The sequence below is a fragment of the Trichosurus vulpecula genome, chromosome 4 (genome assembly GCF_011100635.1).
Source record: "Trichosurus vulpecula isolate mTriVul1 chromosome 4, mTriVul1.pri, whole genome shotgun sequence".
NCBI classification, from domain to species: Eukaryota; Metazoa; Chordata; class Mammalia; order Diprotodontia; family Phalangeridae; genus Trichosurus; species Trichosurus vulpecula.
In genome coordinates, this window is record NC_050576.1 from 156,099,350 (window position 1) to 156,117,188 (window position 17,839).

The 17,839-nt window shown below is 45.8% G+C and overlaps 1 protein-coding gene across 1 annotated transcript; it reads right to left on the reverse strand.

The window, feature by feature from the left end:
* Positions 1-10,424: 10,424 nt before the first annotated feature.
* Positions 10,425-10,826, reverse strand: NHLH1 (nescient helix-loop-helix 1). Its single transcript, XM_036753615.1, has one exon. It carries the CDS (start codon positions 10,824-10,826, stop codon positions 10,425-10,427), a length of 402 nt encoding a protein of 133 aa, XP_036609510.1.
* Between the last annotated feature and the right edge of the window lie 7,013 nt (positions 10,827-17,839).

Consider the following 17,839-nt stretch of genomic DNA (forward strand, 5'->3'; position numbering starts at 1 on the left):
TTAGGTTACATTTTGCCACATTCTGCACAGAAATGGCTCAGAAAAGATTTTCATACAGTGCTGAATTCAAGTTAAAAGTGATCCAGTTTGCACAAGTGAATGGAAATCATGCTGCTGAACATAAGTTTGGTCCTCCTCCAACTGAGAAAACAATCCAAGACTGGCTATGGGAAGAAGAAACCCTACTGAAAACACCATTGCAGAAGGCCATGAGAAGCAAGTCAGCAAAATGGCCTGATTTAGAGAGTGAATTGAGGATATGGATTGAAGAACAAAAGGCAATTGGAATTCCTGTGTCCACAAAGATGGTTCAGCATGAGGCAAGAAGAATTGTTGATGAAAAAGAAGTTACTGATTTCAAAGGAAGACACAATTGGTGCTTCAGGTTCATGAAAAGGAATGGGCTAAACATGTGTACATGCACCAGACTTGCCCAAAAGATGCCTAAGGGTATGAGCAGATGAATAAAACTTGAGTTTAATAACTTTATGTAATACATTTTTTTTTCAAATTTTGGGCCCCAAAATTAAGGTGCGTCTTACACATGGGGAAATACTGTATATCAGATTACATGCCATCCAGGAGGCGAGGAGGCGGGGAGGTGGGCAGGGGCAGGGGGTGGGGGGGATGGGAGAGGGGGTAGGAGAAGGAGAAGGAGAAAATTTGGAACTCAAAAACTTGTGGAACTGAGTGTTGTAAACTAAAAATAATTAATTAATTAATAAAAGAAGGATTACATACAGCTAGCCATAGTAGATGCAACAAACACAAAATTACACATATCCGAGCATATATGATAAAATTGTATCTATAAGACCAAGCGTATGTCACTTGAAATACAAGCTACATAACACATTTTTAGCCACCAGATAGTACTAATGGCCCCAATTCTGAGCCTATTTAGCAAAAAAAGGATCTGGCTTTGAGAAGTCCCAAACTCACCCTAATTATTATAGGCATCTACCCCACCTGGCAGAAATAATCAGTATGTGCTGAGCTCTCTATGGTTCTCATAAAGTGCTTTTATTCTGCAGTTTCACCTCTCTTTGTGGATAAGCACCAACTTGCTATGTGGGGAGGGAGGGGAGACAGTATGGATTATTGATGATATAACCAAATAGAATCAGTTTTGATCTCCCACTTCTAGCAACCTCTAACTCTTCCCTGAACATACTACATTTCATAAATCCCTAGTCACTAACCCTTGGCAAATGGAATCAGTCTCCCACATGAAAAGACTAACACAGAAAAGGTAATGCTTAGCTGCTAAACATGTTTAGCTGCATATAATATTTAGTCTTGGCATATGAACAATAAAACAAAGAAGCAGCGTATAGTAAAATATCTTCTGAGCATGTAGATGTCCACCATTCTCCTAAATCCCAACAGGCTCTGGCCGATACATAAACTATTCTAAATGCAGGCGACCTAGGGGAGATGCATAAAAAATTTTTTAGGTCCCTCTGACACATCCTCCTAAGAGCAACAAGAAAATGAAAATAATGCAAAACAGTTCTACTTGGTATTTTATTCACTCTTCCAAGAAGACTCATCCTTAGATGAAAACTGAGGAACTTAGAGCTTGGGACCACTTGTGGCATGGAAGTCAGGATCCAGTATGAACTATAAACCCTGGAGGCCATCACTTTGCCATTTGGGATCCTGTTACTCATATGAACCCATGACCAATTATCACTGTAGTTAGCCTGTGAAGATCAGTGAAATCATCAGCCAGCTCTGGCAAGTTCTCCTGACTCTCGGACCTTTACTCTGCATACATCTCTCTTGCAGCTGCACACCTCTATCAGCGGATAGAGCACCAGGCCTTAAGTTAGGAAAATCAAAATTAAAATCTGATCTTAGATACCTCCTAACTGTATGACCCTGGGCAAGTCACTGAAGCCTCAGTGCCTCATCTGTAAAATGGGAATAATACAAGCATCTACCTCCCAGAGTTGTGTGAGGATCAATTGTGTAATAATTGTAAAGCACTTGGCACTGTGCCTGGCACATAGTAAGTGCTATGTACATGCAAGCTTTTATTATTATTCCTGACCCATTTCCATTATTGTTCCTCCTTCTTGCGGTTTTAGAGTAGATGGAGAGGGCAGGTGGAGTAAAAGGGGAGGAGAGACAGACAGAGAGATACACAGTACGTGTGCATGCAATAACCCAAAGTATAGGTCACGCACAGGAACATAGCACAGGCACATATAACAATAGAGCATGTAGGACATTGCATACTAGCAAACGTATTTATAGGACCACATTTATACACACAATGAAACATAAAACAGGAATAGCACACTGAGAAGAGAAACATTTGTAACATTTAACAAATATTGTAGTTACATACAAAACATACTTTATGCGCTCCAGCGATAGGCCTCAACTCCCTTTTTTCCTGGAGTATCGTAAATAAGTTTGGTCACTAGAATTTCCAGTGGGACTCCCTGAGCTTGTGGGTGACCCAAGCTGGCTATTAGAGTCTCTAGGATCTATAATAATAATAATATAAATATTTAATAATATAATAATAAGTATAAGTGTGTAATAAAAAGTATATAAAAACAAGTATACTATAATAAGTATAAGTACATAACATAATAATATAAGTAATAATAATAATATAACACAATAAGAGTATTAGGCTAGAAAGGAGCTTCCTCTTGGTTCAACTCTCTCCTCGGTCTGAACAGAGCTATCTATCCCTGGAGCTGGGATAGATTCATTTGAGTTCCCTAACCCTCCAATGGATACCAGCCCCAAGTTTCTTCTTCATATGAATCATCCTCTTTTGAACTATAATCTAACTGTAACAGTTTTTCTGCAACTAGGTTCTTCAGAGTCCTTATAGGTGACTATACTTGTTCCTAAGGACTCTGACTCTCCAGCAGGTAAGAGGTGGTTGCTATCCGTCATCTTTACAGAGCCCTGGACACTCCCTGGGACTGTATTGTAAACTTGGAAATTGTCCAACCTTTCAACGACTTGGTTTGAGATGGCTCACCATTTGTCTAGGACCTTATATGCTCCCTGAAAACGAAGATTTCTTAGAATAATTCCATCGTTTTGCTGAAGATCTTGACACGAACTTAAATTTCAAAGTCACTTATGTCCATCAGAGCTTTTCTGAAGTAAGGCCATAGCTTAATGTTAAGTTGCTTTCAACTGATTTCTCAGTCAGCAAATACACTCTTTGGGAGTCTCTACATTATTTCCACCTTCTGAAACTTCAAAGCATATTAATAGAAAGATATGGCTCTTACCTACACATAGGCAGATATGGCGTGAAGTCTATGGCATCATTTTTGGTGTCATTAAATGCATACATTAAAAATGTCATGTGTTGACTCCATTGAGCTTTTTACTCAGGCTGTCAGGTCCCCGGGATGTTCAGCCACATGCAGTTGAAACACTAAGGACATGGGTCTCCCTGAAGGTCATATGGTGCGGTTCTAGACCCTGATTCCTACTAAAGCCGAGATTTTCTTAAGTAGTTTGTTCTCAAAGTCTTGATTTAAGAGGACCGGCCTATGAAGGCGTAGTCCTTAGATAATCCTCAGATTTGTTCTTCCTGGAAGGCTATACAGAACATGAAAAATACCCTATCCTTTGTCTCAGTCCAACATGTAGAGGCTTGGTGAGCCCAATTGCAGCCAGGAGAGACTGGGAATCTGGTGCTGTGTAGTTATGAGCAGTTTTCTCATTAGCTCAAGAACCAGAAAAATGGATAATGAGTCAAAAGGCACAGAGCTAGGACTGAATTCAGATACAAAAGCATGTTGAGGAGGTAATAGGTACAAGATTTGGTAACTGATTGACTATGGGAAGTAAGAGAGAGTGAAAAATCAAGGATGATGCCAAGGCTATGAACCTGGGATACGAAACAAGAGAGTCTGAAAGAGGGGAGCGTATGGGGGGAAAAGATAATGAGCTCAGCATTGGAAATGTTCATTTTAAGCTGTTTCTGGGACATTATGTTTGAAATATTCAATAGGGAATCGGTGATGAAGGACCAAAGTTCAGGGGAGAGGCTAGGGCTAGATACACAATGTGTTCCAAAAGTTTTAGGACATTTTTAAGTTATTAAAGATCAGGATTTCTATAACATTACGTATAGATCAGTAAGTCATTTACATATAGATGACAGTTAAACCCATAAAAGCTGATGAGGTTACCAAGAGAAAGTTTGTAAATGGAGGTTAGCCTGGAGAGAAACTTGGGAAACATCCACAGTTAGAAGGCATGATTGGAATGATGATTCAGGAGAGGAGAATAAGAAGAAACAGTTAGATAGGAAGGAGAACCAGGATAGAGCAATGTTTTTTTAAAAAACAGAGAAGAAAGAGTATCTAGGATGCAAGGGTCAGCAGAATCAGAGGTAGTGCATAGGCTGAAAAGACAAAAGGTCATAAGATTTAGCAATTAAGAGATTCTTGGTAACTTTGGAGAGAGGATTCCGTTAAGGAGGAAGCTTGAAAAAGATTGAGGAGTAAGAGGATACTAAATGGTGAAGTGAATGTAGTCAGCTTTTCAAGTAGAACCCTAGCCATCTCTCCCTCTGACATCCCTTCCTTCCTGCTTTCAGCCTCTGACTAAGACCTCAGAAAGACCATCTCTGCCCTAGCCTGGTAACTGTGATTGGAATAAAAACTTTGCCAGTGGCCACCAGGGGGCAGCACCTAACCACCAATAACCACAAGGGCTTAGCTCCAGGTTGGAGGAAAGTGAATGGGAGGGGTTCATAAGCCAAGTCAGGAAGGGGAAGTCTTGGGATCAAACTCCTCCACCTTTCCAGGCTCTACCCGGAGACGCCCACTGTTTAGATTGATGACTTCCTTCCCCGTGAGGAAGGAAGGATCAAAGGTTCTGGTTGCTTCTCGGGGCACCAGAAAATCTTAACTCTATTGGCCCTGCTCCTCCTAACCCCATTTAATGCTTTGAAGAAGGTGGACTTCTAGGTCTTCATTTTGATGCTCAATAGTCTGTTTTCCCTTCTTCAGAGAGTGGGTGACCTTCACCTCCCTCATTCAGTCATCCAGATTCTCACCCTGTTTTTTATCTTCTCTTCTCTCTGTCCCCATTCCCCATCATCCAAACCCAACCCTACTTCACTATCTCTCACTGGCTTTGCCTAAATCCAGAAGTCCTTATCTGTATAAAGTCCTTATGCCTGGCACAGTAACAAAACCCAGTTTGACCTAGGGAAAAGGGCAGTGAGAGAGAAAGACCGACCAAGTCAGATGAAGAGAAAGAGTTTATGTAAGAGGCCAACAAAGAAGTCAGGGAGGAAAAAGAGAAAGTGAAGAAGTTGGAACAGGGGTGGGGGAGCAAGGAAAGATGGTTGAAATGAGGGAGGGGAGCCTTATGTGCCCAGACTGGAGAAGGGGGAGAGCAGGCAGGGCCTCCATTGTGCAGGCACAAAGGAGCCATATGCTGGGCAGCATAAGACAATGTGTGTGTGATGGGGGAGGGTGGGGGGGGAGCTAAGTGGCTGAGAGCAGACCCCCTCTACACACTCTACCCTGAAACCCCTGGGGCCCTACCGTCTGCTTTGCCACTGGAAAAAGGAGGGCAAGGAAGGCGAGTACCTAATGGCTGGCATTTTGGAGCCAGGAGCCTGTGTGTGACTTAGGGAGGGAGAAAGGCCTGAGATACAGTCAAAGTGGAAGTGTTCAGACTTGAGACTGGGGGAAAATGAGGAAGGACAGGGCCTGAAAGTCTCTTCTCTTTTGCTGCTCCTGCTTACCTCCCACCTACCTGCCAGCCTGAAAGCCTAGATTAGGAGATGGAGTGAAGGCAAGGAAACTATATCCTTCTCCTCCCATTTACAAGCCCTCTTCTCACCCCAAGCCCCTTCCTCTGACTCCCCATCTCCTCTCTCCCCACAACTTTTCCTACGCCCACATGACTCAGCACCTCTTTCCTAACTCCTACATCTCTCCTATTTCTTCACTTCCCCCCTTTTCACAACCTCCAACCCTGGCTTCCTCTTTCTCTAGCCTTGGGGTTTCCCATGTCCAAAATCCCTGACCTCTTGCTACCCACCACACTTTGTCCCTTGTTTCTTCCCCCTGTTCCTGCTCTTGCTTCTGCTAGTGCTTCTCTTCCTCCTCCTGTTCCTCTTCCTCCTCCTCCTCCTCCTCCTCCTCCTCCTCCTCCTCTCTTCCTTCTCCTCCTCTCTTCCTTCTCCTCCTCTTCTTCCTCCTCCTCCTCCTCCTCCTCCTCCTCCTCTTCCTTCTCTTCCCATCCTGCTGAGCAGAGCGGCAGCCGAAGCCAATTGATTATCCAAAGAAATTTGGAGCGAAAGGGAGAACAGCTGCAGCTCAGCCCCCCTTCCCACTGCCCCTGGTCCTGGGGGAGCCCCAAGGGGAGGAGCCCAGTAACCCCTTCAGCACCCCAGCCTGGGGTAAGGGAAAGGAGCAACATCACTGAATAAAGAGCTGCATGATTTAGTGGAAAGACCATTGGACTTACAGTCAGGAAGACTTGAGTCCATGTTGAAGCTTGACTTTTTACTAGCAGTGTGACCTTAAGCAAACTGTTTAATCTCCCCGGCCTCAGTTTCCTCATTTATGAACTGAGGATAACAATGTATATACTGTGAGGGAAAATTCTACTGTTATTTTAAATGTGAGCAGTTATTACTCCTAAGCTGCCAGAGCATAAAGTGGTAAAAAGAACATTGTACTCAGAGTCTGAAAAAAAAAGGTTCTCGTCCTTGTGTGACCTCAAGTACAACTCTTCATTTCTCTGAGCCTATTTACTTATCTGTTCAATTGAGGGTTAAGGTTGGGTTCAGATCAGAGTACACTGGTAAATGTTTAACCACCAACTTTTGGGGGTGGGGGCAATGTACAAATGATATACGTTTAAGTTTAATCTGAATTATCCACGCTTTCTTAAACATAGACAATCAAGAAAACCACAAATCGGGTCGAGATTGGTACGGCTTACTGACTTTTAAGTATAAATGCTCACACTGAACATTTAATAATTGGATAGACTCTGGATTGGAGCTGGCTCCAGCACATAACTAGTTAAGATGATCAATAAGATCTCTTCTAGCACTAACATCTAATGATCCTCTGTTGTTTCAGTTCATCCTTTGTCTCTGTGACAGCCAACCCAAACAGGTCAAGTGTGGTCTTTTTAAGAGCTGATTCTCCATCTATTTCACTTTCTTCTGTCCCAGTACTTCAAACTCTTCCCTCTCTGGAAGTTCTTTCTTACATCTAATCCAAGTATCTCCTGTTCAGGCTTTCACTCTATCCTTTGTGAGATAGAGAACAGAACCTTCTTGGGGCCTAAAGATTTTCATGTCTACCCTCCACCCCTCAATCACCACTACCACCATCCACCTCTCTCCAACTTGACTTCAGCTTTGTCTTGGACCATAAAAACAAACACACAAACAAACCTTAGAATCCAGCCAACTACAGAACGCAGGAACCCCCACTATGGATGTTCATTCAAGCCTCTTCTTACTTTTCAAGTGACAGGGAGTTAGTTCACTGTCTCCTAAGGCAGCACACTCCATTATTAGGCAGTTCTGATGGTTAGGAAGTTATTTCTTCTACTGAATTTGTAGGCTCATAGATGTAGAGCTAGAAAGAACCTTAACAGTCATCTAGTTCAACCTCTTATTTTACAGACAAGGAGACTGAGGCACAGATGAGTTGGATTAGTTTGCCCAAGGTCAGTGCCTTATTGTATTGTAATTTCTACCTGTTGGTCCTAATTCTGCCCATGCAGCAACATGGAAGAAGAGAAATCTCTGTTCCATGTGACAGCCCTTCCAAAAAAAACCCAAACTTGAAGACAGTGATTCTCTGGCTCCTAAACCTTCTCCTTTCCAAACTAAAAATTCCTAGTTCTTTCAACTGTTCTTCATGTCATTTGGTTTCCAAATTCCTTACTGTTGCCTGGACTTCCCTGTTCCTTCCCAAAGAGTGGTACCCAGAAATGTATAATACTAATGCCACCATCATTATCAATCATTCCAAATCTCTCAGACTTTTCTCCCAGCCCTATCTCTATCTTATCCTCAGACCTTCCCTATGATAATTCTACTTGGGCTTGGGCAATCTAAGAATTAGCCTAGGACTTTGAGGGTCTAACCCAAGGTGGGAATAACATAAAGGGCCCTGTTATTCCATTCCCAGAGAAATGACTGACCACTGAGATATATTCAGTTAGGGCTCCTTTTCTCTCCTATAGCAGGAAAGGGAGCAAAATCCCAGAAATAAAAGAGTAAAACACAACAACAAAAAATCACCTCCATTCAGCGAGTACCCTAGCCTCTTTAGGGACAAGAAGTATGTGAGGAGATTAAGCTTTTGTAAAGTAGCAGGATATATCAGGTCTCCCTGGACTTCTCCAATCTTTGTCTAACCTTTCTTCACTTCTCCCAGACTCCCATATTCCTTGTATTCTCATATGACCATAATAGCCATTCCACCCCCATAGGATGTACCCTCTTCACCCACACCAGGAGGAGAAACTGATAGCCTAGCCTTTCCAACACAGGTAGGAATGAAGCACAGACATTGTGGAAACTGGAAAGAGGTTGCTTTAATTTTCCTTTATGTGTGAAAATCATAACTGTCATTAAGGGAATTCACATAGGATACAGGGCAATGGGACAGTGATCATTTGGGGTTGTGGGAGTTTCAAAGTACAAGACCCAAGCTCATAGTTGATGCTTGATGGGGTTTCGGATAGAGATATGAAAAGGAGTCCAAAATCCTTGGGAGGAATGCAAGGAGAATTTCGAGAAGTTCTTTTCGGAAAGAGGACAAAGCAGGGAAGTTATACAAAGAGGATAGTGGAAGGAGTAATGTGGTAAGAAAAAAGCCAAGGTTGGGGAAAGGAAGGAGAAGAGAGGGGTAGAAGGAGGAAGGAGAGGGAAAGAGGGAGAGAGAGAGAGAGAGAGAGAGAGAGAGAGAGAGAGAGAAATGTCCAGCTAGAGCTGCTTCAGACCCTCACTCTAAACCAAAGTGCACAACACGGCAATAAATAGCAACATTTATAAATAAATTAAATAAATAACATAAATAAATAAATATCCTTGTAGTAGTGAAAGTTTGGGGGAAGGGCAAGAAGGAAGAGGCAGTGGTAGGGGAAAGGAAGAGAGGAGGCAGCATTGTCACTTCTATATCAGCCAACGATCCCTTCAGGTCATGCCCCTTCTACACATTGTATTTGTGTACACACACACACACACACACACACACACACACACATTCTGATGACAAGGGCAGGATTCAGCCTTCATCCTCTGCAGAGCTAGAGGGGACCCCCTTCCCTACAGGCACTTCTGGGCCCAGAGGCCTTGCCAAAAAGGAAATACTGGGGAGGCAGTTTCTTTTTGGTGGAGAACCAGCGGGGAAGAGAAAGAATGCTACATCTGAAGTCATAGAACCTGCAGAGATCCAAAAAGAATGAAATTCACACACATACATACACACCCCATGGGGGTGATGGGACATTTGCAGGTAGCTATTTGAAGTCTGCCCATTGGCTAGTTCTCCTCTGGATATATTAGATCTGTTTTGGATAGGCCCTAGCTTACTCTGACCTTTGATCTGAAGAGATCTGACCAGATAATAATGGAGACGAAGGAGACAGAAGGGCAGAAACAGCCAAATAACCCAGAAAAGTGAAGCATACAACTAGGAGGAGATAAGCATCAAGAATCAGCTAGATAACAAAAATGATGCAATTTCTTATCTGAGGGGGTCTCCAAGGAATGTACCCCATTTACCCTGACTCCAGCCATCTTTACTTTCCTGGTCCAACTTGTTCCCTCCAGCTCTAGGCAGGATTTGCTAAGAAGGGATGGTGGATATGGAGTGGTGGATTCACAGGTGAGACAGAGGTCAGAATTGAAGTCAGAGATCTCTAACAATCCAGATGTGGGTAGGAACTATAGCAGCTTGACCAATAGCTAGGTAGAAACAAAGAATAGATTTGAACAGCCTAAAAAATAGGGTAAAGGCCACACATTGGCTGACCTGGAACATTTCTGACCAGCTCAACTCCTCTCTCTCTCTCTCTTTCTCTCTCTCTCTCTCTCTCTCTCTCTCTCTCACACACACACACACACACACACACACCCACACACACACACACACGCACATCCGTACACAACCCACTGCCACCACAGTTAACCTGTAAAAATAGCCTCTCTACCCCTGGTCTGAGCTAAGTTGTTGCTTTCCCTGGACAAGTGGCCATTTATGAGTCTGGGGTGGTCAGAAGGGGGAAGAGAATGACACAAGGGTGCTGCAGGGACGCAGCAGTCCAGATCATAGGATATAACATTAAGAGAGAAAGTGAGCTGGGTAGCAAGGTATTCTCTGCTGGAAGAGAAAGGGACCCCGAGGGTAGGCTTTCCCCCAAACAAGGGACCAAAAAGTTCAGACATCCAGGACATGGTTCAGGTAGGAAATATAGCAGATGGCCAGACGTAAGATTTCAATCTTGGAGAGCTTCTTGTCGGGGGGTAAGGTTGGCAGCAGCTTTCGAAGTTCAGCAAAAGCTAAGTTGAAGGCCTCCACTCGGATCCGTTCTCTAGTGGCGTGGGCAGTGCGATACTTGGCTGTGGCCCGCCGCCTCCGCCGCCGTTCCTCACGGCTCAGATGCTGCAGGTCCTTCCGACCAGACTCCCCCATCTCAGGACCCCTGGCCTGGCCTCCCCCAGGACCTCCAAGTCCTGTCCTGTCCGAACCCACACCTCCCCCACAGTCACTGAAACCTGACTCTGTCTCTGAATGGGTGGGAGGCAGGTCCAGCTCCATGGGGTCTGAGTTAAGCATCATGATGCAGGGGGGCCCCACCCCAGAGGAGCTTTCCAGCTGGATGGTGGTTGGAGGGGGAGGAGCTCGAGGAGGGGCCTGGAATGGTAGGTTCTTGGAGTTCTGTTGAGCACAAGCACCTCAGAGTTCCATGGCCCAGCACGGCCAAGATCCTGGAAGAAAAAAAAAGAAAAAAGTACTGAACGTGCAAACGGAAAGAAAGAAAATTGGTCCTGAAAGGGTTTGGATAATAAATAATAGTGAATATTTATGTAGTGCTTTCAGGTTTGCAAAGTGTTATCTCATACTATCTCAACAATCCCTGTGAGGCGGATGAAGATGATGATGATGACGATGGTGATGATGATAAATAAAAACTAGCATTTCTATAGCACTTACTATGTACCAGGCACTGTACTGTGCTTTGCAATTTTATTATTTTACAAAATTAATACCACCATTTTATAGATGAAGAAACTAAGGCTGAGGGGTTAAAAAATTTTCCCTGGGTCACACAGTCAGTGTCTGAGACAGAATCTGAACTCAATTTTTTCTAACCCTCAGTCAAGCCTACCCTGCATAGCTACCTCAATGGGATGGGGAAGAGGAAAGCAGTGCATATGTGAGTGTGTGAGAGAGAGTGTGAGTGTGTGTATGAGAGAGAGAGAGAGAGAAAGAGAGAGAGAGAGAGAGAGAAAGAGAGAGAGAGAGAGAGAGAGAACAACAGAAAGACCTAGGGAACAGAAATCAGAAATTGAAAAAGAAATTGATTTATCATCAAGGAGTGAAAAAATACGTAATTTACTTACAATTTACTTACAATGCCAGAGACTGAGAAGAGAAGAGGTGAGAGCAACAAGGTAGAGGAAGATAGGCACTGAAGAAGGAAAAGGATTGCAGGCTTTGGGGGAAGGAATACATATGATTCTGTCCTCCCTCTCAAAGTAATATGGAGGTTGGAGAGAAGTTTACTACAATGGGCTAGGTGCCACTTCCCCAAACCCCATATATTATTTTTGTGGCTTGTAAAGGTGAGGACAGATAAGGTTGAGGCAAAGTGAATGAGCATGTTTTTAGTTTGTTTGTGTTTTTTTATTGTGGAATGAATGAAGTAGACCTATTGAGAGACTGCAAACTTATTGAGGCTGAACACCCCTACGAGAAGTTCCCACAAAGTTCCTTCTAGACCACTGGGACCCCACCCTCTCCCTGAGACAGACAGACAGACAGGCAGGCAGGCAGACACACACACACACACACACACACACACACATCCAATCTCATTGCTGCACAGTTCCACTTCTCCAGAAGTCCCTACTCCTCTCTAGGAAAGTCACCTGCACCCTTTTCTAGAACCAATCTTTCCCCATACTACTCCCCCTCCAGGTGTTCCATTTTACCTTGCACTGAGGGTGACTCCCCAAGGTCAAGCGGCCAAGAGGCTGATGGAAAGCTCCATATTTAGCCCTAGGTGAGTCTAGACTTGGGCTAGGGAAGAAGGGAGGGGAGAGGCTTGATATTATAAATTTAGAGTCTTCCCTAAGTTACTCCAATTGTTAAAGTACCCCCAAGAGCCAGAGTTCTTTCCTTGTTGCTTCCCTTTCTGCACCCCCCCTTCCCAGCAAAATACTTCTACTTACCCCTGAAGATAGGAGGAGTGCTAAAGGCTGGAAACCCAATGCAATTTGGATGGGTAGGGCAGAAGGGAATTCAAACTCCAAAACCAAAACACTTTACAGTAACCAGAGAAGGAACAGAGCCAAGGGGAAAATACACATCCATACTCCCCTATAATCAGCACCACCTCTCACCAGACACCCACCATTCACTCCCATCTCTGATACCCATGAATTGATAAACAACCTTACAGGGATCAGAACCACCCAGTCCATCCTCATCTCTGTCACCTCTCCCTAAGCCAGGACAGGTTGGAGCAGGAGGACCTAGTGTTACCCCATCTTTTCTACACCCTCCCAGACCCAATGAAAATGTCCTGCTAGGCGTCCTTCACCTGCTTCTCTATGGTTGAGGGGATGAAGAGGTGTGGGTGTGCTGTCTCTGGGCAGAAGAAATCACAGGCTGTGATCTCTGAGTATTAGACTGACCTGTTAATACAGCTATCTTCCCCAACCCACTCCTTCCCTACTCATGTCCCCACTCCATCATGTCACCACTCCGTCATGTCCCCATCTTGCCCTGTGCCTCCATTCGCACCCATGCCGTTCTCAAATGCTTCCTTCTCCTTCTCTAATTATTTCCTTATATGTTCCATGCCTGTCCTAATCTTATTCCTGTTCCATCCAAGTAGTCCTTCTCCAGAGCCAGCACCTAGACTCAGCTCTAGCTTGGGTCTTGGAAGCAGCAGTTCCCAAGCAAGTGCCCACCCCTAACTCAGCTCCTGCTTTTTTTTTTTTTTTTTTTTTTTTTAGCTCCAAGCTCTGAGCAACGAGGAAGAGCGATGGTGAATGGGAGGACTACAGACCCTACTCAACGGATCTCAACTCTCAAGCTACCCAGGGACCAAGGACAAAGACGGAGGGATGGAGAAACACATAAAGATAAAAAACAAGAGTTGAGTCTTCTTAAAGTAGATATACAGAGACACAGCAAGACAACTGAGACAGAGTGGGAGTAATATTCCCTCCACCCCCAAACACACGGCCCCCTTTACCTACACAGGACCCGCCGGAAGAGGTAGTGCTGGCCAGCCAGGCAGGGGCCCCCTGAGGGGCAGAGCTGACCTGGCCCCTGGCTCCTCTGGCAGAACCGTGCTCATCCGTCTGTGCCCAGTAAAGTTTGCATTCAGCTCCTACGGAGCTTGGGATTGGTGTGGGAGTGCCCTGTGGGGACCAAGGCAGGCAAGAGTGGCGTACATATCGGGGGGAGGGGAGGGGTACAAAAGTAAGGGGAAAGGAGAGGGGCTCAGCCCAATCTAGCAACCGCACACCAGCTCACACACCCACTCTTATACACACACGCACTCCTACACACACACACATACATACACACCTGGGCTGCCCGCCCTATGTATATATATGGTGATGCACAGAACACCCCTAGCCTCCCATTGGCCAGCCTAGGACCCAGATTATCAATATTAACTAGCTAGACTAGGTTGTCATTGGTGGAGAGTCCACCAAGCCCCCCGGGAACTGAAGGAGGGGGCTGGCCCTGAGGGGGGTGGGGCGGGAGTGGGGAGCGGGGGACATCTGTTCTCCATGCATATTTCATAAGGAAGAAATGGAGAGATACGCAAAGGGTGAGATGGGAGGGGGGAGGGCGGGGGATGCAGTGAGGGCTAAGGGAAGAGCCAGGGGCATGATCGCAGATGAACCCTCTCAGTTTCCCACACCAGAGGTGAGGGAGGACAGAAACACCCCAGGAACTATGGCTCGGGGAATCAATCAGGGTCCTACTCTGAGTTCAGGATATTGACTTGGCAACATTGTCTATGGGCATTCTTCTGACTTTGGGCATTCTTCTTTGGGCATTGCTCCCACTCTCTCCCTCTGAATGACGGACGTGCCCCAATGGTACAGTTGGGGGAACAGATCCTTGAGCATGGTGGACTTGATCCATAATAAACCCTGGAAGGGGACCCAGGAGTTCTGACTCTCTGTGCTTTTCTCTTCCCCAGAACCTTGGCCCCTTGCCAATCCTTGACCAGCATTTAGCCCACTCTTCTCTCTCAGTCTGTTAGTGGTTATTGCTTCCAGTATATTGCAATTCCTTCTCATTATCTCTTACCTCCACCAGCAAGGAAAGGGCAGGAGGAGAAGCCCACTCACCCAGAGCCTAGGCAATTTATCTAAGCTGGGAAGTCCCACCTCTCCCATTAGGGGGTAGGAGACCACTCTAAGAGAAAGGTATGAAGACTGGAGGGACAAAGGCTGGAGGACACACTCTGGAAGAGGGGCAGGTTCTGGGGGGGACTCTGAGCTAAAGGGATAGGGGCAACACTGGAGGAAAGAGGCAGAGTTGGGGCAGGGGGGAGTGGCTAATGTTTTAGTACATTCGAGTAATATGAAAACAAGATGCAAAATACATGCAAATGTATATCCATTATGTCCAAGCGAATGAGAAGCTTTGGTCCCACGCTTAGTCCTGGGATAGATGGTCATGGGGTATCCCAGCAGAGCTTAAGAGAGAGGGAACTCCAGGATCAGAGCTGGGGGTCTGGTTTTTCCCCACCAGCTTAGCTTTCAAAAATGTCTTTCTCAAAGAGCATTTCCTGAACATTCATAGCAAACCAAGGGTAGGGAGGTCATCAAAGACCTTGACCCCTCCTTACTTCTTTCTCATGCCTCACCCATTAACCAACCATAATTTACCTGCCTACATTGTGGCTGTTCTTTGGACAGTGGCCCCATAATAACATTCAACAGGTTGCTGGGAATTGGAGAGAGGGGGACTGGGGAGCAGGCAGGGGTATATGTGGAGCAGTACAGCCCAGACCAGTCTAGGAGCAAAGGTCCTTACAAAGCCTAGTGTGTTAGGATGGGAAAATGGGCCGTGTCTGTTTGGAAGAGGGAGACAGGTTCTGAAAAAACTGGGCCTCAATTTCCCACTGGATTACTTGGGAAAGGTGTGGAAGGACACAGTGAAGGGGGCCAACATCCTGACACTCTTCTTCCTAAATTAAACTCAAGGGCTAGCTTCCCACTGCTTAATCAGCCTTCCTGGATTCTCTCCATATTGAGAGGATGGAGGTAGACTATATATGAGTTCGGTTTACTAGAGGTGTTCCCTGGTCTTTCTTCCACAGACTTCCTCCCTCTCCACCCCCAGTTGGGCAGTGCCAGCTCCCACCTGGGCAGGCCCAGACAGGTGCCCAGGCCCCAGCAGATGGGCTGAGCTGGAGGGGAGAAGAGGCTCAGAGAGGGGGGAGAAGAAGGAGGGGGGCAGGGGATCAGGTGGCAGCTCAGTTCTTGCATCATCATTGCCATGGTGCTGATTAAAAACCAATCTCCACCTAATGAGCCCCCAGCAATAACAGCATTCCCCCCCCCACCCCAACATGCTCCCAAGATACAAGGAGACACAGAGACTTGAGAGACATATACAGACAAAGTCTCAGGGAGACGGAGGCCTGGAGTGAGATACAGAAAAGTGGAAAGATGGGGAGATGGATGCAGGAGAAACAAGGGAAACGGAGAGACAGTGATATGGAGGAATCACCAAGAGAGGCAACACAGAGTGTAAGGGAGAGGTGCATCTGAGTGAGGCACAGAGATGGGGAGATTAAGAGTTATGACTAGACATGGTTCTGGGGGAGGGGAGACATATTGGGGAGGTAGAATCACAAAAACATCTAATGACTCCCAACAAAATGGAGAAATGAAGAGCTATAAGAGAGTGAGACACCAAGAGAAATACAGAGACACGGGGGAGATCTTTATACCCTAAGAAATAGAAAGAAAGAATAGAAGGAGTTCATATTACAACTGGAAAAGGATCTTAGAGGTCATTTATTCCAACTCCCTCATTTAAAAAAAAAATGGAGAAACTGTGGTTCAGAGAGGCCAGATGACCTGCCCAACATCACAGGTAGTAAGTATCAGAGCTAGACTTCAAACCCAGACCCTCTGATTCTCTGTCTGGTGCTCTTTAGAAGGTCAAGAGGACTAAACCCTAGTCTCTTTGTGACCTTGGGAATATTACTTCTCCTCTGGACCTCAGTTTCTCCACAGTAAAGTCTTATGATCTTATGAAGGGAATGGGGTATGGTGAAAGGAGCAATGGGTAGAGTTAGAGGGTCTGGGTTTAAATATTGGTTCTACTACTCTACCTTAGGGACTGACCCTTGGGCAAGCCCCTTCTCTGGGCCTTAGTTTATTCATCTTTAAAATGAAGGGCCTGGATTAGATGATCTCCAATGCTCCTTTCAGATCTATCATTCTATGGATCCAGATCAAATTGTGCCTAAACAGGCCTGAAGGAAGAAGGCAGCTGAGGGCATACATATGAGCCCTGGGGTCTCTATTGCCTTTCAGCTGTTTCCTTGACCCTGGACAAGGACCCTGAGGCCCCACCCAACAGCAGATGATTCAGTTTCCATCAGTCTCATTTGTAATATACTCCTATTGCCTCACACACACTCCCTCCCCACCCCACTAACATCTCAGGACACCGAGTAGTAAGCACAATCACCCTGGACAGCTCAGGTTCTGGAGCTGAGTCAGAATTTTGAGTTCCTAATCCTGTCTGGCAGGCTTGGGGAGGGGGAGGAGAGGGAAGGGGAGTTCAAGGCCCTGGCTAAATCGGAGGTCAACATTCAGTCTCTGCCACCCTCCACCCCCATTCTTTATAGGAGAGAGCTCTTAGAGGTAGTTGCTAGGACGGCTCCAGGAGCTATAGGGTGAGCATAGAGGTGTAAGCTGTAGGAGTGGGGGCTGGGATCCAGGTGGGGAAATTATTATCAATGATTATAGTTATAGATTATCACTGTTACTTCTCTTTTGCATTTGTATACATCTTTCACTTCCCAATGCACTTTCACACTCATTACCTCATTTTAACCTCACAACAACCCTGAAAGGATAAAGAGGGAGAGAAGTTACTGGGTGCAGAGGTGGGGGGGGGGGCAGGGAGGGTAGGGTGGAGCAGTAGCCCAGGCCTCTGGGCTGGGTGGGGGAGGGGGTGGCCTGAAGGAGCTGGGAAGCATTGGGTTTGGCAGGAGAGGGTGTGACATATGTGGGGAGCCCTGGGGACCCAGCCGGGCCTGCGGCTGGCAGGGAGAGCAGACGGAGTTAACCCTTGATATTCCACATTGCCTGACCCTGCCCAGGAGCTGCCTGGCTAGACTGTTATTTTACAAGACAGGGAAGGAGGGAGGCAAAGGAGCCTGGGCATCGGGGTAGAAGGCAAGAGGAGCCTAGGGCAGTTGTGTCTCTGGAAGGTGACAGCAGGTCTAGGCTCTCTTTCCATCTCTGTCTCTGTCTCTACTCCTCTCTGTTTCTCTATCTGTTTTGGCCCATCTTCCGGTCTTTCTCTCTCCCTGCTTCTCCTCATCCTTCTCTCTCCCTCTCTTTCTGCAT

Coding starts and splice junctions, on each gene's coding strand:
- NHLH1 (XM_036753615.1), bottom strand. CDS start 10,826: ATGATGCTTAACTCAGACCCCATGGAGCTGGACCTGCCTCCCACCCAT.